Source organism: Saimiri boliviensis, chromosome 2, assembly GCF_048565385.1.
Source record: "Saimiri boliviensis isolate mSaiBol1 chromosome 2, mSaiBol1.pri, whole genome shotgun sequence".
In the NCBI taxonomy this organism is placed as follows: Eukaryota; Metazoa; Chordata; class Mammalia; order Primates; family Cebidae; genus Saimiri; species Saimiri boliviensis.
Window position 1 is genome coordinate 34,019,410 of NC_133450.1, and position 23,719 is coordinate 34,043,128.

The window sequence follows — 23,719 nt, forward strand, 5'->3', positions numbered from 1 at the left end:
CAGGCATGGCCTGCAAGGAACTGACTTAATGTGTCTTGTTTGTTGAACTCCTCATTTTGACAAAGACGCTACAATTCCTGGTTCTATTACTTCTTGAGTATAGGCTCCATCATCTTCCCAAATGACTGATATTCCAAGGAGGAAGATAGCATATTTCATATTTCTCTGTATCACCCCTGAAACCTAAAGATGGGCTCTCAAAATGCTTGTTCAATACACAAAACAAAGCTCGGTGGCATGGAAGAGGAGGACTCCACCTTGGCTCCTTGGGGGGGTAAGGGCCATGATATACGCTTAAACACATCTCACAATACGTGTCCGTGGAGTTGCTGGCTTCCACATTCAAACCTGGGTCAACTATTTAATGGCCAACCAAGAAAAAGGAAGGCTGTTGATAACCAGGAAACTCCATAAACTTGATGTGCCTTCAATAATTTCCAACTTCTTTGCTTCTGTGACCATGAATGGCCTCAGAGTCTCCAAACTATCAGAATTCACAGGCAACAGTGAAAAGTCTCATTATAGAAAGCCCAAAGCCCTATTCAGCACTCTGAGGGTGAAATTCTATTTTGTAGGCAAATACCCCAGGTACTATCTTTTAGTGCTAAAAATATACTAATTATTAGAGAGGCTCACAGTCCTTCCTCACTCCCAGCAAGGACCCTAAGCAGCTAAAAATTCATGTTCAGCTCAGACCACTTACCATCTGTGTACTCCTCCGACGTGAGGGATAAAAGGCTTTGTATGTCACTGTTCTCTGAATCTGCGGCTTCTTTGTGTGCCAGTTGGCGGTTCCCTGAGCCGGCCACCCAGGAAGAGGTGGTTGCCTGATGCACCATCACAGTCTCTGAGCCCCGAGAGCCCCAGGCTTCACATAGTCCAGACTGGCCTGGGGCCTCCTCCTCTCCACCTGCAGAAGAGCAGGCCCCCTGGTCCTGCGGCTGTTGCTCCCTTGGCACACTCCTCCCACTGGGCCCAGACCCTTCTGACAGCACAATCTGTACTCTGGGGTCAGCGGGTGGCACACAGTGACCAGAACTCCCATACACAGCCTCCTCGTATGATGGTAGTGCAACCTGGACTCCATCCACCATGATAGAGACCTGGTCCCCTGATACCCCCTGGTCACGCCTGGAGTGAAGAAGGAAAAGACAAAGATGAACTAGAATAAACGCACAGATTAACAAGTATGATAATAATAATAGCAGCAGCCACCATTTTTTAGCACTTACTATGTGCCAGGCAAAGCACTAAGAATTTTAAACACTTTATCACACGGGATTCTCACCTAAGCCCTTTCAGGTAGGGATTCACCAAGAATGCAAATGAGGCTCAGAGAAGTTAATTAACTTGCCCACAATCACAAAGCTGGTAAAGGATAGAGCTAGGATTTGAATGCAGTTCCATCACCCTCCAAAAATGGGGTAGACAGGCACCTGGCCCTCTGGTCCTGTGGAAAAACTAGGAGCCTAGAGACCTAGAAATAAAAGCATTCATTCAGCACAGCTAAGATAAGAAAGTGAGAGAATGACAGTGGTATGTATCTGTGAAAAAACTAAAAACCACTTCACTGTACACATTAAATAGGTAAACTGTATGGTATGTGGAATATATTTCAATAAAGCTGTTAAAAAAACAGGGAAGAACTGTGGTCTTAAAAGTGGGATACTGGACTAGAAATCACAAGAATTTTGTTCTGACTCAGCCATATTCCTTGATTTTTTTTTTTTTTTTGTCAACTTAAAAAAAAAGTTAGAACACAAATACAGAAAAGAACACAAGAAAAATCTATGTACATCTAGCTGATTTACTCCAAAAGTAACACTGGTATAAAACTCGTATATAGGCTGAGAAAAAGAACACTGCCCAGACCCTAGACCATTTGCACCTGTCCCAAAATCACTCCCACTGCCTCGCCACAAAAAGTAACCACTATCCAGACTGTCATGGAAATCATTTATTTGCTTTTTATTTTAACAGCTCTACTACCTAAACATGAATCCTTCAACACTATGGTTTAGTTTTGCATATATATATATATGTATATTTTTTTCTTTGAAAAACACTGTTTTATACACACATACACACTTTTTTTTTTTTTTTTTTTTTTTAAATAAAATACTGTTTTTCTTTGGAAACAGGGTCTTATTCTGTTGCCCAGGCTGGGAGTGCAGTGGTGTGACCACGACCCACTGCAGCCTCAACATCCTGGGCTCAAGTGATCCTTCCACCTCAGTCTCCCAAGTACCTGGGACTAAGGCATGTACCATCACAACTGGACAATTTTTTTTGTAGAGATGGAGTTTCACCATGTTGCCCAGGCTGGTCTTGAACTCCTGGGCTCAGGCAATCCTCCTACTCCCCCTCCCAAAGGATTACAGGCATGAGCCACCATGCCCAGACAGTTGTGCATATTTTTAATCTTTACCTGAATGGGATACACAGTAAATTTGTGAGAGTACATAGCTGTCTCTGGCTGCTTTTACTCAACATCATACATGTGAGACATATTCATGTGGATTTCTTTTTTGGGGATCACTTTTGTTATACACATAAACATGCCTTTTTTTTCCCCCGAACTACATTATCAGATCCCAGAAATTTAACACTAGTGTAATACAGTAACACAAATTTTCCTAACTATCCAAAAATATATCCACTTCAACTGTAGTCTTCTTTGTTTTCATCCAAGACCCAATTAAGTATCACATATTGCATTTAATTGTCCTGTCTCTTTTATCTCATTTAATCTGTTAAACAGTCCACTGTAGTCTTTCTTTCATGACACTGGCTTTTTTGTTGGTGTTTTTTCAAGAGTCCAGGCCAGCTGTCTCAAAGAATGTCCCACAATCTGGACTTGTCTAACAGTTTCCTCAGGATTGGATTCTGGCCCCTTTTTTTTTTTTTTTTTTTGGCAAGAACACTACCTAGGTGATGCTGTGTCCTTTCAGCTCACCGTATCAGGAAATATAAATGGTCTGCTGCTGGAACATATTATTGTTGCTAGATTGTTGTAAGTAGTTCTCAATTTCCTCACCTGTGTTTGGAAGTAAAATCTGTGCTACCTGATTCGAATAATGTATACTCTGTGAGGAGAGAAGCGGTAGAGGTTTTTGGAAGGAAGGGAAAGTTTGATGGGAGCACTCTGGGAAGCTGAGGTAGGCAGGATTGCTTGAGACCAGGAGTTCAAGACTAGCCTGGACAACATGGCAAAACCCTTAACTGCAAAAAATACAAAAAAATTAGCTGAGCATGGTGGCACATGCCTGTGGTCGCAGCTACTAGGGAGGCTGAGGTGGGAGGATCACCTGAGCCCAGAGAAGTCAAGGCTGCAATGGGCTGTAATCATGCCACTGCACTCCAGCCTGGGTAACATGAGTGAGACCCTGTCTCAGAAAAAGAAAAAATAGAAAGCAGTGTGTACACTAGCATGTGCTTGACTTTTACTGTTCAAAATGCTTTTTGGCGTAAAAAGTAATATATGTACATAGTACAAAATTTAAATGGGGTCTACAATGAAAACCAAATCTCCCCTCTACTCAAATCAAGCAAAACTAGCCAGTTACTTTTAACAAACTTACAAGTTAACTATAGGGAGGAAAACTCCTTAATTTAGATGAGATATGTAACTTTTTTTTTTTTTTTGAGACGGAGTTTCGCTCTTGTTACCCAGGCTGGAGTGCAATGGCGCGATCTCAGCTCACTGCAACCTCCGCTTCCCGGGTTCAGGCAATTCTCCTGCCTCAGCCTCCTGAGTAGCTGGGATTACGGGCACGCGCCACCATGCCCAGCTAATTTTTTGTATTCTTAGTAGAGATGGGGTTTCACCATGTTGACCAGGATAGTCTCGATCTCTTGACCTCATGATCCACTCACCTCAGCCTCCCAAAGTGCTGGGATTACAGGCTTGAGCCACCGCGCCCGGCGAGATACATAACTTTGATCAGTTTGACTTTAGATGAAAATAACTGATTATTTCAAGTAAATAATCCCTTTCAAATCCTCTTCATCCTATTAATAGCCTTTAAAAATAACTGCTAGCCTCTCCCCAAAAACAAAATAAAAGAAAGAAAATCACACATCGTACACAGAAATTAAATCTAGGCCAGTCCTTGTCTGTAAATCCAAACTTGGAACATTTTACTGAATGCAGTTTACTTTGGCCCTTTATGTTTGTGAGTTACAACAGTGACTGATGAAGGACAGTGAAGATATGTAAAAAATGTTACACCTCAAGAGGGAATGAGGAACTGCCAGGAAGGACAAAGCAACTGCAGAAGCCACGATGGCCTGGAAGAAAAAGTCCATCGTCAGGAATCCACTCAGGGCCAGAACCATCAGCTCCGCCCTTCATGCTCCCCGTCCCTAGACAACTTGCGGCTAAAGCACTATACTGGAAAAGGAAACTGATAAAGGCGGGCAAGAAAACCCACTTCCTCTGTTTCTCCTCAGTGTGGTGCAGTGGTTCTCAATTCTAGCTGCACAGAAAAATTCAGAAGCATTTATAAAAAGCGAACGCCAGGGCTCCATTCCAAACCAAATAAATCAGAATAGGAATGGAGGCCCAAGTGCTGATGTTTGTTTTTAACTCCCCCAGGTGCCTCTATATTGCAGTCAGGACTAGGAACCAGGAGTACAGGATAGTAGCTCACAAACTTAAGTGTTCATCAAATTACCTGGACAGCCTGTTAAACAATATCACTGGGCCTCACCCCCAGAGGTCATTTGGTTAGTCCTAATAAGTTCCATGACGCCAATACTGCTGGAACCATGCTTTGAGAAACACTGGTGTAGGGGAAATGACACGGTTTTGGAATTGAACAGATTTCAATACTTTTTTTTTTTTTTAATGGGAATCTCACTCTGTTTCCCAGGCTGGAGCGCAGTGGTGCAATCTCAGCTCACTGCAACCTCCGCCTCCTGGGTTCAAGCGATTCTCCTGCCTCAGCCTCTGAGTACCTGGGACTACAAGCACCTGCCATTGTGCCCAGCTAATTGTTTTGTATTTTTAGTAGAGACAAGGTTTTACCATGTTGGTGAGGCTGGTCTCAAACTCCTGACCTCAGGTGTGATCCGCCCACCTCGGCCTCCCAAAGTGCTAGGATTACAGGTGTGAGTCACTGTGCCCTTCAGTTCTGAGCTCTGCTATCACCTAGAGGTATAACCCTGAGCGAATAACTTAACCTCTCTGAGCCTCAATTTCCTCATCTGTAGTGTTCCTATGAGGATTAAGATCATGTACGCAAAGCAATAAGCACAATGCTAGGCACATCCAAGGTTTAACACACGGTAGGGTCCTCCCCATTCCCTGAGCACACACAGACCTACAGAGTTTGGCAGGCTACCAGCAACCCTCCACCAAAGACTGGCCCCCACAGTAATGCTTGCACCTGCCTGTCTCACAGCAGCACTGCCACTGGGCTTACCGGCTATGATGGAAAGACTTCAGCTTTGGCTGCAGAAGGACAAACAGCACCACGAGGAGGAGAATGAGCGCCACGGAGCTGGCAGTAGAAGCCACTATAGACAGCGTGGGGACTCCAAGTGATGTGTGGGTATCTTTGTCTACAAAAACAAGCCATCATCAGGATTTTGTACCCAAATACACAAAACAGCTAATGGGCCCCACAGCTGATCTTGTCAAATGTCCCCTGAATGGTGCAATATAGACATCCTGTGGTCAGGGTCATTTCAGAAATAACAGCTTAGAATGACCTATACACAGTACTCCTGCAAAAGGACCATTTCCCTTTCCTGTTTCCTAAATAAAAAAAAATTACATTCACTTCCAATCTTTGAGGTCCATCTGATACATAAACTCACGTAACCCTATAGATTTTACCTTCATAAACCACTTGGATACCATCCTCAAAAGCAAGTTTATAAACACCGACCATTTAACTGAGTACATCATTCCACTATCTTAAGTTCTACCTATGTTCTCCCCAAGTGGCAGGATTAATTTGTAGAAGCTGGGCTGTAATAAAACCTTATCCTAAGATCCACAGCTTTAGTTATAAATCTCAGGTTGGTCCGCATCCATTTCTGGGGTGTCATGGGTTAAAAATGCTCTGGTCTTGAGGCCTGAGTGGGAAGCACAAAGATGGTCATATGACACACACTTTCCTGCAAGCAGTTGGATTTTCCTGTCACGCAAGACAGGAGGAAGCAGGAAGGGTGGGAGGTCTTTTGTCCAGCTAGACTGTAGCTTCATTCAAGGAAAAATGAAATGGAAGAGACACTAGAGAAGGTATTAGCATTATGCTCACCATGATAGCAGAATATGGTCAAGGGTCACCAACACTTGGCCAGGCAAACAAGAGATCTTAAACATCAAAGGGGCTTTACAGAGCAGGGCAGATGCCTCAGTGGCTCAGTGAAATGTAATAGGACATGCACCAGCAATCTCAAGTATGTTCCACAAAGACATGAAGTCCCAAGGAAGGGAGGCTGCAGAGCATCAAGTGGGGCTGGGCTGCACCACGGCAAAGGGTGCTCTGGAGGAAGCATGTACTGCATCCTGTGAGTTAACAGAAAGCAGAACCCCAGCAGCATCCCTTTCTCATCTGCCAGACTGACCCTCGTTGAGACGGCAGCTAATCTCCATGGCTGGTTTCCACTCGCCATTCTTACACGTCAGGTATTTGTAATCGCCCTTCAACATGTAGCCTTCAGCACACAGGTATTCGATGACACTGCCCGCTGTCAGGGAGTCTCTGCAGGGCCGGGGGTGGCAGATGTAGCCACCATTCTCTGGCTCCGGTGGTAGGGGGCACACTGCAAAGATGGGGAGAGAGCAGGGGCACAGTGGTGAGGTATCTAGTAGGTGATGCAGCTCTGAAGACCTCCACAGGAAACACACAAGCAGCAAAGAGCCCTTTCCTTGGAGGAGCTGTTAACCAAACCCTGGAAATTCTGATTGCCACTGACAGAGGGAAAGTATGCTGCCAACAGTGGAAATCTGGCTGGTTGCAATGTTTCCCCCTTCCTCCCCACCATGCCCTAAGATAATTCCATCCATAACTGAACAACAGACTCTAAAGCAGGTGTCCCCAAACTTTTTACACAGGGGGTCAGTTCACTGTCCCTCAGACCATTGGAAGGCCGCCACATACTGTGCTCCTCTCACTGACCACCAATGAAAGAGGTGCCCCTTCCTGAAGTGTGGCGGGGGGCCGGATAAATGGCCTCAGGGGGCCGCATGTGGCCCGCAGGCCGTAGTTTGGGGACGCTTGCTCTAAAGTCTTGAACCTATAGAGATCTAGACATAGTACAGTTTTAATAAAGCCTGTAACACACACAATAAATCAGAGTGAAGGGAGGTAAAAGTTGGCCTGTTTCCACTATCAATGTCAGAAAAGACTCCATAGTATAATAAAAACATGTACTCCTGGCCTGAGAAGGGATTTCTGATAAGATTCCCTGGGAGGCTTCCCAAACCCCGGTGCATCTTCCATTCTCTGACTATAGTAGTCAATGGCACCACCTGTCTCTATCCCATAATAAATCACACATTTTCCACTGATATACAGACTATCCTATCTTATTTGTCCTGAAAACTCTGTGAGACGTCATCATTACTGTCCTTTGAAGATGAAGACAGTGAGGACCACAAAAGTTAAGTGACTTTCAGCCAAGCTTACAGCAGGGTAAATAGCAGACTTGGGATCACAATCCAATCTTCTGTGCTCTTTCCACCAGCAGACACTGCTTCTACCCCATGAGCTGCATGGCCTTCAAAGGGTGTGGGTGTCAAGGTTACCTCCCCTTTGCCCTCTTCAAACTGGTCAGTTAAGTAGATGGCAGGCAGTGCCTAGGTGTGGTAGGAGCCGGTAAGTTGCAGTAATGGTAAGTCAGAGGATCTGGAAGGTCTGAGTGGCCTGGAGGAGGAAAAGGACAGCCTCCGATTCCACTATGGACAGACACTGCAGAACCGAAGCCCCCAGGGAGTGGACTGCTTGGGTATTACCAGCCAAAACAGTCAAAGTGGGGGCACAAAAGAATCACTGTTTGGAAGGCTGGGCTGGGGCAGAATAGCCAGGCACTCATGAATGTAGGATGGACCGAAAGTTTTCCAAAGGAAATTCAATTTTTGATGACAAATACCCTGCCCCCATCCTGAATATCACAAGGATATCTGTAGGAGAGTAAGAATGGTCGGTTTTTGTTTTGTTTTGTTTTGTTTTTTCATTTCCTCTAACAGGCCTACAGTGACTGGGAGTGCCTGACTGTCTTTAAGATACGGCACTTTCTCATCCACAAGATGGGCAGCCCTCACAGCCTCTCTCACCCATGCCACTTCTTTCCAATCTACAAATGGCTGTTAAGCAAGGTGACCGACAGCCAGGCTGGGGAGTGGATACCAAATGAAAAAGAGATGATGGCTCCCTACCCTCAAGTTGCTTATCACTTGAGATAGGGAAAAAAGGTACCCTTTTTTTCTTCTTTTTTCAGGTGATGTCACTAAAGAAAATATGCCATTTTAAAAAGCTTAATTAATGAAACAAAGCTGGGGAGATGCCACAGGAATCTACAGAAGTCTGGCAGCTTCTCTGAAACTGGGAGATAAGTCCCAGTAAGTCCCCCTCAGTCCCCTCTAAGGACCCAACTTGTCCCTATTCTTCTCCACCACCAGGGTCTCGAGCAAGAGGAAGACAGACACCTACTCTCCTTCTGGTGCTCTTTAAACTTTGGCCAAGTAGTTCAGAGCACTGGTCAGCCAGATTTCCAAAGAAATCTCCGTAAACTGCTTTAGCCTTTATACTTTCCCTCTTTTGTTCAGGGCAGCAGGCCTGCCACAGGTCTTCCTGACTTACTCTCTGGCTCTCCTTGGACTGTCTAATTGATTCATTTCCTCAGTGTAATTAATGCTGAGCACCCCAGGGCAGCTCCTGAAAGCAGGCAGGACCCATACATAAGTCCAATGTCCTGGGAAGGATAGTCCCAGGGGAAGAGTTGCTCATTCTGAAGTCACTCCTGCTTTCCTGGGTATCTCTTTCCATAAAACCCTCATCTCCACAGAATCTTTGAGTGGGACCCTGGAGGTCACCTAGCACTCATTTAGAGAAAAAGTGAGGCCTGCAAAGAAGTGAGTTGCAATTCAATTTAATTTCAATTCAACTAATACTTATTGATTCTGAGTAAGGGGTCACTGTGCTATGCTCTGTAAAAGGATAAAAATATAAGCACCTCAGGTCCTTGCTGCCAAATAGGGATATGACCATTAAGTGCACACAGACATTTAAAAAATCATTTTCTTTATGGGTTCTGGTTTAAGGACATTTTCTCTACTCTGAGGTTATAAACATACTCTCCAGTGTTTTCTTATAATGTTTTAGGGATTAGGTTTTTGTTATTTAAAACACTTTTACCAAAAACAACCAAACAAACGAATGGGAAATATAAATGGTGTAAAATTTAAAAAGGGTGCAGAGTGAAAAGCAAGCCTTTCTCCCGTCCCCTAGTCACTCAGTTCCTCTCTCCAGAGGCACTGCACCAGTTTCTACTGCATTCTTCCAAAGATACTCTATACACAGATTTATTCGAACACATGTCAAATAATGTGATTTGTGCCACAAAAGAGGAAGTTCAAACCAGGAATGAGGGAGCCTAGGAAAGGATCTCTGAGGAAGTAGCATTGCAGACCGGGCTTCACTTCATCAAGAAGGGAGGTGGCAGTTTGAAGTAAATGCACTAAAATGGGAAAATTTAGGTTAAGCTCAGAAAACAGCAAGTAGCCCAGTTTGGCTGGATTGAATAATTTTTTTAAAGTCCAAAAAAATAACACGAAGAGTGATGAAACCATCTTGTAGAGGACCTTGCTTGCAAAAGGAGATATTTATAATTATAGTCAAAGAAAAGGGGGAGCCACTGAAGGCTCTTGAGAAGGGTAGCATTATAAGAGAAGCAACTTTATAATTTGATGTAAGATGGAGAGACCCCTTAGATTATGTCAACATTACAGCAATCCTAGTATTGATACAGGAGCTAGAAAGAAATTATTCAGGCAGATAGGGCAAGAGAGTCCTTTTTAATGAAAGGGGTTAAACGTTTCCTTTTAAGGAAAAACAGCCTCAAGATCATTTCTTTTCTAACAAAGACCAGGCTGAAAAAAATCGAGCTGCAGACATAGATAAGCAAGCTAGAAGCTTGTATAGATGAATGTCAGCAACTGTGCCAATAGAAAAGGGCTACCTGGGCCGGGCACGGTGGCTCACACCTATAATCCCAGCACTTTGGGAGGCCGAGGTGGGTGGATCACGAGGTCAAGAGATCGAGACCATCTGGTCAACAAGGTGAAACCCCATCTCTACTAAAAATACAAAAATTAGCTGGGCATGATGGTGCACGCCTATAGTCCCAGCTACTCGAGAGGCTGAGGCAGGAGAATTGCTTGAACCCAGGAGGTGGAGGCTGCGGTGAGCCGAGATCATGCCATTGCACTCCAGCCTGGGTAACAAGAGCGAAACTCCGTCTCAAAAAAAAAAAAGAAAAGAAAAGAAAAGAAAAAGGCTACCTGGCAGCCAGGTATGTTCAATGTGGAGGCTCCATCTTTCCTTTTTTTTTTTGGTCATCACGTGTACAGTAAGGACCAGGCAATATGATGCCCACCAGGTAGAGAACCCATCTGCACAATAAAAGATTCAGGTGGGATGGCCAGCTTCTTTTAAACTATGGCACACCTGGTCCAACCAATCTTTTGTCCCCTATGTAAATGAGACACTGCCTCAGGCTCATCTATAAAACCTTCTTCATTTCACTGCAGAAGTAGCAACCATTTTCTCCAAGACTCCTCTCTGAGCAGAGAGCTCTTCTCTTTCTTTTGCCTATTATACTTCCACTCTTAACCTCACTGTGGTGTGTACACATCCTAATTTTCCTTGGCTGTGGGACAATGACCCACATCAGTATGGGTAAATAAATTCAGCACAAAAATTATTTTCTGCATATCTATGAAGGTCACAGAAAATAAGCTGAAGTATGTCATAAGATGCTGCTCCAGATTCAAAGATGAAATAAGAAGGCCTAAAAAGAAGGGGTCAAAAAAAAAAAAAAAAAAAAGGCGAGTCATTTTAAGACACTAAGAACGTGTGAAACGGCCTGGTGGAGTGGCTCATGCCTCGTAGAGTGGGCTCATCGTGTGATCCCAGCACTTTGGGACGCCAAGGTAGGCTGATCACTTGAGGTCAAGAGTTCAAGACCAGCTTAGTCAACATGGGGAATCCCTATCTCTACTCTCTACTAAAAATACAAAAACTAGCCAGGTGTTGCAACACACACTTCTAAACCCAGTTAGTCAGGAGGCTGAGGCACAAGAATTGCTTGAACCCATGAGGCGGAGGTTGCAGTGAGCTGAGATTGCACCACTGCACTCCAGCCTGGGTGACAGAGTGAGGATCTGTCTTAAAAAAAGAAAAAGAAAAAAAGAACACGTGAAACAATATGATCCTCCTGACCAAGAGGATCTGTTGGCAGAATCCTGGCCAACAGCAGGTGTTGAAGAGGACCCTCTCAGTGACGCCTGGGAAGAACACTAAGAAAAAGCAAAACTCGCACAGCAAATAAGCTACCCAGTGGCTTCCAGAAGCTACAGTCCTAGGCAAGAAACCGTTTTGATCTGTGCACCAGGATCATTCTCTGACAATTCCAGGTTCATAGAAGGAAGCTCCATACTTAACTCTGAGAAGACAATGAACTCAACTCATTTGGCAGTGCCACATAATTTTTAAAAAGAGGAGGAGAAAAAAAGAGGAGGAGAAAGCCAGACAACTTTATCGGGGCAGGGCGGGTGGGGCGGGGGTGGGGGGGGTCGGAAATCAATGAATTATCTTTAGCTTCCTCTTTGCTTTCTGTTCTGTCCCACAGCCACTTAGGCTTTCAGTGAGCATAGGGAGTGCGCATAGTAGGTATTCAGTCAAAGTCTACCCTGGTAACAATGCAGATGAGATGCAAAAAGATCTAGTTGCTACTTCCACCACCTCCAATGCCTCAGCCTGATGGCCTCAGCCTGACACCCTCAACTGAAACCAACTGCTGAGGATCCTCATCAGCCCTTCTAAAGGTTTCCTGCTTTTGTTGGTTTGCAGGCCAGACTTTCAGGAGGCAAATTAAAACAAAACAAACTTATAACATTCCAAAACAAGCAAAGCAAAATAAGCTCCAGGAAAGCAACCCCAGGGTCAAAGCATTCAATTTAACAAACAGAACAAATAGTTGAGCCCCTTCAAAACAAGGTGTGGAAGTAGGGAATACAAAGATCAGTGTGACATGCATGCAGCCTCAAAGGAATTAGGGTTGTGTAGGGGAAGATTACATTTAAATTATCTATAGTGCATTTGCTCATTTGTTTGAGACAAAGTATCACCCTGCAGCCCAGACTGGAGTGCAGTGGGGATCTCCACTCCCCACAACCTCCGCCTCATGGGTTCAAGCTAAGCTATTCTCCTGCCTCAGCCTCCTGAGTAGCTGGGATTACAGGTGTGCACTACCATGTCCAGCTAACTTTTACATTTTTAGTAGAAATGGGGTTTCACCATGTTGGGCAGGCTGGTCTTGAACTCCTGACCTCAAGTGATCCACCTGCCTCAGCCTCTCAAAGTGCTGGGATTACATGACCAGTCCCATTACTTTCCCAATCTACTTGCTTTCACTTTATGGACTCACCCTGAATTCTTTCTTGCATGAGATCCAAGAATTCTCTCTTGGGGTCTGGATCTGGACCTCTTTCCAGTAACAGAACCATGTCCCCTGAAAAGCCTATAACCTAGAGAAGACAGACATGATCACAGCCATCTCTATGCTAAACCAGTGAAGTGTTAAATGTGGCACAAACTGCTCAAATATGAGCTTTTCTAATAGCCTGGGGTGAAGAAGAAAAAGAGTGAAAACTGAGAGGAGGAAGGAATGGATGGAAATCACAAACCTAGCAGAGAGCTGTCCAACAGAAACATCATATGGCCACAGATGTAATTTAAAGTGTTCTAGTAGCCAATTAGGAAGATAAACAGAAACAAGTGAAATTAATCTTAATATTTTATTTAACCCGACATATAAAAAAATACATGACTGATCACATCTCAGCATGCAGTCAACATAAAATTTACTAATGAGATATTTTATATTCCTTTTCTCATAGTAGTCTGTACACTTGTATAAGAGGCATCTGAACGAGAGCGACTTCATCTGAACAGGGGCTGGGTAAAATAAGGCTAAGACCTACTGGGCTGCATTCCCAGGAGGTTAGGCATTCCAAGCCACAGGATAATAGGAGGTCACAGACTAAACAGGTTGCAGTAAAGAAGCTGACCAAAACCCCCAAAACCAAGACGGTGATGAAAGTGACCTCCGGTTGTCCTTACTGCTCATTATATGCTAATTATAATGCATTAGTATTCTAAAAGACACTCCCACCAGCACCAGGACCGTTTACAAATGCCTTGGCAACATCAGTAAGTTACCCTACGTAGTATGAAAAGAATAGGAACCCTCAGTTCCAGAAATTCTCAGTTTTCCTGAAAATCTCATGAATAATCTATCCCTAGTTTAGCATATAATCAAGAAATAACTATAAATATACTCAGTCCAGCAGCCCATGTCACAGCTCTGTCTATACAGCAGCCATTCTTTTATTCCTTTGCTTTCTTCATAAACTTGCTTTCACTTAACTCTGTGGCTTCGCCCTAAATTCTTTCTTGTGGGAGATCCAAGGACCCTCTCTTGGGGTCTGAATCAGGATCTCTTTCCAGTTACACTCATAGCACATCTCAACCCAGACTAACCACATTTCAAGTTCCCAGTCACCACATGGGGCTACCTAGTAGTGGCTACTGTAACAGAGAGCAGAGTTTCAGTTAGGAGTCCTTGGCCAGGAGTCAGAGGATAGGTCTGGGGATCTGCAAACAGAGGAAAAGGTTCAGAACCACACCGCAGGGCATGAAATGTGAGGCTGAAGATGTGGAAAGAAGGCATTTAGAACTGAGGGTCTCAAAGTTGTTTAGAAAAGCACTATTTATGTGCTTGTTCTCTAAACTCTTTCTTACATACAAAGGTTATATTTCTACTTCTAGCCTTCAATGGTTTGTAGAAGCAAAAAGATCCACAGAAAAAGCAAGGTCAATATAGAGAACAAAGGTGTTTAAATATATAGTTTTGTTTGTTTTGGATATATAAGGAAAATAGTCATTATTGCAGATAGTTTATTACCTGTGCCAAGTACTCTTCTGAGTTCTCTCACTACGTGAAACAAGTACTGTATTTTCTCCACTTTTTAGAATAGGACAGTAAGGCTTAGCTGAGTTGAGTGATCTGCCTCAAGCCACACAACTGTAGTTAGCAAGGTTGGATTCACCAGGAACTTTGGCTTCTAAGTTGCAAGCTTGACCACTAAGTTAAGCCAGGCCTGCTGAGGCGGGGCAGGGCTTCAGGAAACCTGACAGGTTCTGCTCTGTGGCTCATTTCCCCATTTGATGTGCTCAGCCTACAGCTTTGGAGACATCCAGCTACTTTGTACAGCACATAAAAGAGTCATACCCTAGTGTGAATAGCCTTTTTTCAAAGGGGAGGTGATTCCCTCAAGAAAGCCTCCCAGGCAAGTTGGAATTAGAGCATTTCAGACAAATACAAAGAAAAAACAGGTGATCACATCTGATATGGTCAAAAGGTTTCTTTTGAAGCCACCTAATAATAATAGCTCATGTTCACTGACTATAGGCCAGGCACTGTCTGAGCACTTTACATGTGTGACTCGTTTAAGCTTCACAAAAAACCTTCTAGAAACATACTACTGCATTACACAGATGAGCAAATTGAGACAGGGGTTAAAATACTTGCTCAATTTCACCTAGCAGGTGGGTGGCACAGTTAGGATTTGAACCCTAAAAGCTGTATTCCCACTTCACAGCAGTATCAGAGAAGCCAGGCTTCTCTCACACCCATAATCTGACAAGGGAGCCACAGACAGGAGAGTCGAGTGACAAGGACAATCTGGGTACTGCCCGTAGACTCAGGGTATCAGTTTCAATACATGAAGGCACTGAACCAGATCGTCTCCAAGATCTCTTCTGACATTTGCAAATTTGTCTAAAGTTGGCGGGCCTCACTGCCTCTTCAAGGTTCCTTCACAAAACTCCCACAACCACTGTGGTTTTGGATAGAGCACAAGGTGTGAGGGGCTAGAGATCATCCTGTCCATGCAGAAACTCCTGTGTTGAGACAGATTCCTGCTGTGGACTTGTGGTGAGAGCCAGAAAACAGAAGGGAGTCCCACTACTTAAGAGATATCCAGGGCTGCTCTGGTCCATGGCTCTGCCCAGCTTTCTGCCTTCCTGACTCCTCACTCAAATAGTCAAGTCTAAAACAGGGTACAGTGAGAGGGAAGTGAGATGGTTTCTCATGCCATTTGCAACCTTCCCCTCCTATGAGACTGATCTTCCCAGCAGTCAGACAGGAAGCCTATTGTCCAGCCAGGATCCCTTTTCTCATGAGAACTTCCCACTCACTGGGGGAAAGCCAGTAGCTCAAGTCTTTCTCAGGGTGTGGCACCAGAGCTGGGGTGGGAGAATACCGGAAGAGACCACTCATGGCTCAGGCTACATTCTGTTGTTCTTCTCAGGCCGCCACCACTGTTCCTAAGAGAGGCTCAGCCTAAGCCCACCTCTGGAAGACCAGCAACTGACAGGGGGGACAAGCCTTAGAGCCTGTCCATCTTATTTTAGGCTTGGGCCCCTCACTTCCTCCACCTCATAGGAGAGGAAAAATGCCAGCCAGGGGCCTCACAGCCAACAAGCACTTTCTTTTATTATCACCTGGAGTTTTCATGTTTGAGGCAGGACTCAATAAAAGAAAGTGCTTTAATTTAACCTAAGCCACTAAAGTCCTTAGTCATTCAGTAAAAAGTACTTCTCTCCCAGCCTGGAAACCCTGGCCTGAAAGGACATGCAGTCAGCTGGAACTCCACTCATCTTCAAGGTTCCAAGGCCACCTTCCCAGGCATGGACAGAGAGAAACCATGAGCAGCATGGGGTGGAGCTTATCAGCTTGGGTTGAGACTTAGACTGCCTGGGGTTACACACTGCTCCAACAGTCTATCCACTGGGTGGGTAGTCCTGGGGAGATCTTCCTATTCCCCAGTTTCCTCATTTGTAACATGGGGATTCAAAAGGTTAATCACAACTATGCAGTTAAAGTACCTGGTAATTGATCTGTCACACACACTAAGTGTTCTATAACAGCAGCTTTATTATTCCTCTGGGTTCCCATTACATGGTCTTCACTCCTACCTGTAACCTATCACCATGTTGTAGTCTCTGCAGGTTTTCTCAGAGGTTGGTCCTTCTTCCATTTCCCCACTAACCACCAACCCACACACCTAAGCCATAGGGCAGAGACTTGTTCTGCTCATTTTTTTTTTTTTTTTTTTATCCCTAGTACCTGATGAAGAATCCAGCAGATAGTAGATACTTAGCAGAAAATCAATGTGACTTACAAAATTTTGTCCCCATTTCAAGACACTGCCTTTTTTTTAAACTGCAATGAGCCACAACAGGTTTTGATTTGAGATGAGTCGGTAACACAATAGCAAAGAGAATCCCACTCCAGGGTACAATTTGTGTTCTCGAAACTGGTACCTAACTGTGAAAATACACTGCCTACCTAACAAGAACAGAGCCACTTGGGGTAAGAGCATGGTTTTAGGGTTCAGACAGACGAATCTGGGTGTGACCCAGAGGCCTGGCTCTGCAGCCTTGTCAACTGCCGTAACTGCTCTGAATCTTAGTCCTTAGCAGCCAATATCCATCTCCACAGGTTTTTTAGAGGACGAACAAAACTGCAAACTTGAAAGTGTCTTGTACCATGCTTGGCACATATCAGGCACTGATAAATTTTCACGAAGCAAACTAAACCCTTATCTCTGATTTTTGGAACTGGCAAAGGCTTCGGTAAAAAGAAAAAGGATTATTTCAGAAATGTCTGGATATTTGGAGACAGGTCACACACACACACACAAAAAAACAGAGCAGGATAAGCACTTTAGGGGATGTTTGCTCTCTCCTTGTTCCAGCTCAGTCATAAGCCGGCTACTTTTTCCACTTCCCCTTCTCAGCAATACAGCCCAGGCTGTTCTTGGCTGACAAATGGCCTCCATATGGCCTGTTACCCTTTCACCTCCTCTTGTTCTTGCAGCTCAGGGACCCAGGGAAACAGGCTGCCAGCTGGGGCTAGGCATCCCTGCCCCTCCTACTGTTACGACTGCTACAAGGAGGGCCAGGCCAGAGGACCACTCTCCTTCATCCTGCTGCTCCAGGTGCCGGGCTAGGCCACTCAGTGCCCAAAGCCACTACCACCACACTCAGTACAGTGACCTATAGAGCAGAGCCCACAGCTGTCTCCTACCTCCACCCCCAGGATGGTAGGATGACAGTGGAGCTAGGGAGCCAGGCTATTCCACGTATATTACCAAGTGTTACTGTTTCCCTTGACAGTGGCAGTTAGGGGCTTAAGAAAAAGCAGAGGATGCTTATTTTTCCCTCATTAGCAATTGTCACTCCTTGTTATCTCCTTCACCCTATTGCCTACCTAAGCTAAAGGATGTGCTTGCTCTCCCCTCTCAGAATTCCTCATCTCTCAAGAGGAGGTCCTCTCAGGAAAGGCCCAGACAGCTGCTTAAGGCAGCTCAGAAGGAAAACTGAAGAGCAGGTGATAACTAACTTAGGAGTCTGGCTTAGAGTTTAAAACACGGTTGGACTCTTAGGTACAAAGGCCAAAATTGTGGTTTCATTTCCAATTCTACCATTTAATGGTAACTCCTAATGTCAAGTCCAGTGCCAGGCAATCACAGCAGGGCCTCAAGAAACACAGAATCAAATTTAAAACAAATTTAATGATCTCTGTTGCTGAAAGGATACAAGTAAGGAAGAGAATTAACATTTTCACCAGGTACTGCACTGGTACTTTAAAAGTGTTATCTTATTAAATTATGCCACCCTAGGTAGAAGGTGATATAAAACTTGATTTGTTGAGAAAAAACTGAGGCTCTGAAAAATTTAGTAATAGTCTGAGGCTACCTGGCTACTAAGTACTGGAGTCTGGATTCAAACTCTGACTTGCCCTTCTCTCTGTTATAAGGAAGCTTCTTGATTTTTTCTGATGCCACCAGAACAAATTTACTGCAAGACCTACAAAAATATAACATAGGGGTGGCATACATATGGACAAAAGCTGCTATAATTCCTGTTTGGAGAAGAATATGGCCTGGTGAGTTTAGTTGTGCCCAGAGGACTGAGTTCATATCTCAAGTGGGGCCACATTTTTCCAGAGAAATGGAGGGAAAAGGCAAGACAGTTTCCTTCACTAATCTCAGTGTACTACAAACAATGGAGCTATTTAAGGATCACAGACACCAAAGCTGCAAGTGGGAGAAGATACGTGGGCATTTTCAGCTAAGAACACAAGACTTCTAAGAAGGATATGTGAAAGGAAGGCTATCACTAAATGCAGAATGGGGATGTGACCTGGGATTAGAGGGCTACCTTTCTACCACTGCCCGGAACACACAGGACCACTGGGATATCACTGCCAAAGCCTGAAATAAACAGCCTCTTCCACATAGCTCCAAACAGGGGTCAGGCAGTGTGCTGCTTCTCCCAAGCACTCAACAGGCCACTGCTACTCACAAAGGCCTAGACAACCGCAAATAAAGGAAGGAAACATTTCACTAAACTCTAGTTATGGATGGTAACAGAAATCCATTGAGGCAATGGCCCGAAATCAACAAAACACCACAGGTCTTTAAGAAACACTCACCGGCAGTTGAGGGGTGGAAGTCTAAATGAGCTTTTTGTTATTGTCTTGAGACAGTCTTGCTCTGTTGCCCAGGCTGGCATGCAGTGGCATGATCTCATCTTGGTTCACTGCAACCTCCCCCTCCCAGGTTCAAGCAATTCTCATGCCTCAGCCTCTTGAGAAGCTCGGATTACAGGTGTACACCACCACACCTGGCTAATTTTTTGTATTTTTAGTAAAGATGGAGTTTCACCATGCTGCCCAGGCTGGTCTCGAACTCCTGACCTCAGGTGATCCACCTGCCTCAGCCTCCCAAGTGCTGGGATTACAGGCATGAGCCACTCTGCCCAGCCCTGAATGATCTTTTCCAAAGAAAGAGATGTCACTGGGTCTAAGGCATGCCATGAAGTGAGCACTGTACAGTCTGGTGGGCAGGGTCCCACCATGAGACAGGGACTACAAATACAAAAAAGACAATAAAAGGTGTGTGGTTTTCTGGTGGTGGAGGAGGATGCTGAATGAAGCCGCAAGTCTCATCTCTATCGCCTCTGAACCAACGAGCCTAAGGAACTCTGTACTTGCCCTGCACAGGCAGGTGGAGCAGAAGTTACCCAGTCCATTGACCTGGATATTCTTCCTCCTCCATCTTGTGGGGGATGAGATTCTCTGCTTTAAACAATTTAAACCACAAAACTTTAAACCACCTTCTCACACATGGCCACTACAGGAAAAGCAGTTTGTCATAACTTCTGGGTTTCCTTTGCACTCCCCCAGAGGGGAACTTTCACCAACTGCTTCTGGATGGTGAGGAGTCATATCCCCTTAGGACTTCTCTTCTTCACTACTTTCAACTTTTGCAACTTGCTCAGCACACAGTATTCCTGGAAGATCCCTCTGCTCCTCTCACAAGCTTTTCCTGTCAATCCTTCCCACATTTTTCCCTCAGGAAGCCACACTTAAGCCTCTTTAAGGATCTTTGAAAACAACAGGAATGCATTCAAGCCTGCTGCAAAGTCCAAAGAAGGATGGATGACTGGCCCTGAAGGTCTAGGACTTGCCTGTGATGTTGGCCTATGTACATACTGGTCTGGCTCTAGTATAATACAGCAATCTCAAAATACAGTCTACTGAAACTTGGGCCTGAACTAAGTAACAGTCAGGAGTAGAGTCTCAACCATGGTTATTTATCAGGCTGAGGACCATGCCCCTGTCACTTATCATGGCCCCTCTTGCTCTTTGGAACCTAGACTCTGGCAAGCCACTTTTGACTGACCAGTCTGAGATGCCTGGTCAGAAGATAATGCCTGGGACAGCCTCACACACTCTACGTGATGTTAGATAACTATGTCTAAATGTCACATTGGTGTACAGAAAATACCTCTAATCTCTTGTCCTCCAGACAGCAGGTTTAATAATTTTCATCCAAAAGAAAGTAAAAAGCATGGGCATGGTGGCTCACGCCTATCCAGCACTTCGGGAGGCAGGCGGATCACTTGAGGCCAGGAGATCGAGACCAGCCTGGCCAACCAGGCTGGCCATATGGTATAGCCTTACCATACCAATTATGGTAAAACCCTGTCTCCAACCAAAATACAAAAATTAGCCAGGCTTGGCAGCATGTGCCTGTAATTCCAGCTACTCAGAAGGCTGAGGCACAAGAACCGCTTGAATCCTGGAGGCGGAGGCTTCAGTGATGGAGATTGCACTACTGCACTCCAGCCTGGGCAATAGAGCAACACTCAATCTCAAAAAATTAATGAATGAATTAATTAAATAAATAGTATTTGCAAGTGTTGATTCTCTTTGGGTTTCACTTTCCTAATAGAAATTCCTTAATTAATTTAACAAATTTCTATTAAGCACCAACTACGAGTCAGGCTGGTGCCAGAAATTCAAGAGCAAATAATACACATAGCGTGTCCTTGAGGAGACTTCAGTCTCTTTGGGAATACAGATAAAGGGCCCTAATCATATTAAAATAATAGTAATATCCACAGCTTCTCTTCCAGAATCCATGTAAGGATTACATTTACCCATTCATTTTTTTTCCTCTCTCTCTTCCCTCAGCTTAATTCTACCATTCTTTTTTTTAACAAGTTTTTACAAGTACCAAAAGCACCGTGGCAGGCAATGAAGGTAGGCAGGTGCAAAGATAAAAAGACATTGGTCCTATACTCTAGGAGCTTTCTAATAAATGACTATAATAGACCTATGTTAGAAATCAATAAGGGCTGCAGAAAGTTCTGAAGAAGGATTAATCCAATGGGGAAGAGAGACCAAAGAAGATGGTAAAGATGGTACCAGAGCTACAACTTCAGGGGAAGTAGGCTCATGAGCACGGGATAAAGGATTGTGACAGGGATAAAGGAGAGTGGGAAGGACATGCTGGGGGGAGATAAAGGCACATACAAAGGCAGAGAAGCAAGACGAGATGGTATGTTTATGGGGAAGTTAGCAAATGTTTCCAGGTTTAGCAGGAGATAACCGAAGATTTAGAAAATCAAGCTGGTACCAGAAGAGAGTCGGTCATGAATGCAAAGTTAAAGAATGTGGAATCTTGGGTTTCTCCTCCATGAGATGAGATTTTAAGGACACTTCTAGGCCTATAATGCAAAGAAAGCCAAAGACATGTTATTCATAACAAAATGAAAGCCTGCTAAATAGTACTAATCCCACTGACGAAGCTGCCCATATAAATCTGCCTGCCTCCCCTGGAAACTATTTTCCAATGAGCTGGATGTACTGACAGGGTGGAGTGGGAAAAGGGGTAGAAGAAGGAAAACTTGTGCAAGTTTTCCAGTGCAGATTCATCATGCTTCTCAGGTTTGCCTAGGTGAGAGGGGGCGGGAAAGAACTAAGGGGACTGCAGCACACAGAAAAGGAATGTAAACATATTTTGTGGTCAGTTTCTTTCCCAGGGTTCCCTCAAATGGCAGCAGATGGCCTATCCCTGGAGGACTGGATCCCAGAAAGCAGCTGCTCCCAGGTCCTGGTTCTAACAGCTGGGGTCACAGGTCCTCTATGCATAAGCTGAATGCCAGAAATCAATGGGTCCCATTGTGCCTGCATGCATGAGCTCTCACGTCCAGGCTCATGCCCTGTAACTGCCTGGAACAGAGGACTGGGAAAAATAATACCACATACTTTCAAAGACTACATTTGCAAACTAATGGAAACAGTATTATACAATCCAATTTTATTTCAATTACCTTGAGTTTGCTAGGAAACTACTAAGATGCTAATTATTTGGGAGACAGAGGGTCAAGGGGGAGGTAGAAAAGAAACAGAAGTAGGGCAGATCATAATCAGAGGCTAAGCAGTAAATGCGTCTAGTCTTCCTCTTCCTGCTCAATGCAGAGAAGAGTCTGGCTCTACCACAACCACCAAAAAGCAGGCTAGATGTTTCATGTATTAGAAAAGGGGATACAAATTCATAAAACAATGTGTGTGTACACAGAAGAGTTTAACTGTATGATTACATAATTAAGCACATTATAAAGTATTTATATTGCTGAGAATAAAAGCCCTACTCAAAGGCATTCCACCAAAGTTGAAAAGGGGGGGCGGGGGGGGGGGGGGGGGAAGAAAAGAGAGCATCTAATTGCAATCTTCCACAAAGCCAGACATCCCCAGCTGGTGCCACAGCTGAATTCTCTTAATTAACATGTTGTAACGGCAAGTATGAAAGACAACTGTATGCTTATCAGTTCCATGTCATAGCCAACCAGGCATGGGAGAAGCCCACAATACTGCTATAATTAGAGAGATTTTTCTCTTTTCTATTATAATAGTACCCCAGTGTGGAATGTTGGTTAATTTCTCTTAAAAACTTTGTCATTGAAAGCACATACGTAACAACTCTACCCACAGTTAGAGATTGAGACTAGAGAATATGAGAAAGTTCACAGTCTAAGAGCTGGTTTACTTTTTGATGGTTGTTTTTCTCTTAACTGCCCAAACCTGGGGTTTTACATTATAGAAGTCTAGCAATGTTTAAGCAGGCCAGCCTTTTAAATAAAAGCCCATCTGACAGCTAAAATCATAAGCTAGGCTGAGCGCAGTGGCTCACGCCTGTAGTCCCAGCACTTTGGGACACTAAGACACAGGCAGATCACCTGAGGTCAGGAGTTCAAGACCAGCCTGGCCAGCATGGCAAAACCCCGTTCCTATTAAAAGTACAAAAATTAGACAGGTGCGGTGGCGGGGTACCTATAATCCCATCTACTTGGGAGGCTGAGGCAGGAGAATCGCTTGAACCCGGGAGACAGAGGTTGCAATGAGCCAAGATCGCGCCATTGCACTCCAACCTGGGTGACAAGAGCAAAATTCCATTAAAAAAAATAAATAAATCAGCTGGGCGTGGTGGCAGGTGCCCGTAACTCTAGCTATGCGGGAGGCTGAGGCAGGAGAGAATCGCTTGAACTTGGGAGATGGAGGCTGCAGTCAGCCAAGATTGTGCCACTGTACTCCAGCCTGGGTGACAGAGCAAGGCTCTGACTCAAAATAAAACAAAATCACAGGCTAAATGTATCTACACACAATAAAGACGGCAGAAATTAGCATATAAATGAGTACAATGTGTGGTGAAAAGCATTAATACATGAAGACACTAGGTCAATGATATTGCTTGACTCTGTGTCCTCACCCAAATCTCATCTCGCAGCTCCCATAATTGCCACAAGTTATGGCAGGAACTGGGTGGGAGATAACTGAATCATGGGCGTGGGTCCTTCCCCTGCTGTTCTCGTGATAGTGAATGGGTCTCCCAAGATCTGATGGCTTTAAAAAATGGAAGTTTCTCTACATAAGCTCTTTTTGCCTGCTGTTATCCACATAAGATGTGACTTGCTCTTCCTTGCTTTCCGTGGAAATGTAAGTCCAATTAAATCTCTTTTGTAAATTGCCCAGTCTTGGGAATGTCTTTATCAGCACCATGAAA

General features: G+C 44.4%; 1 protein-coding gene across 3 annotated transcripts in view; it reads right to left on the reverse strand.

Moving 5' to 3' along the window:
- The window catches only part of SUSD6 (sushi domain containing 6), a 106,434-nt gene that overhangs the window by 4,580 nt on the left and 78,135 nt on the right, over nt 1–23,719 (reverse strand). For all 3 annotated transcript variants that reach the window (XM_074393071.1, XM_074393072.1, XM_074393073.1), the window contains exons 3-5: nt 6,580–6,777; nt 5,427–5,565; nt 704–1,131 (exon numbers count right to left, since the gene is read on the reverse strand). In XM_074393071.1, coding sequence (XP_074249172.1) covers nt 704–1,131; nt 5,427–5,565; nt 6,580–6,777 — 765 coding nt within the window. The remainder of the gene's footprint in view (nt 1–703; nt 1,132–5,426; nt 5,566–6,579; nt 6,778–23,719) is intronic.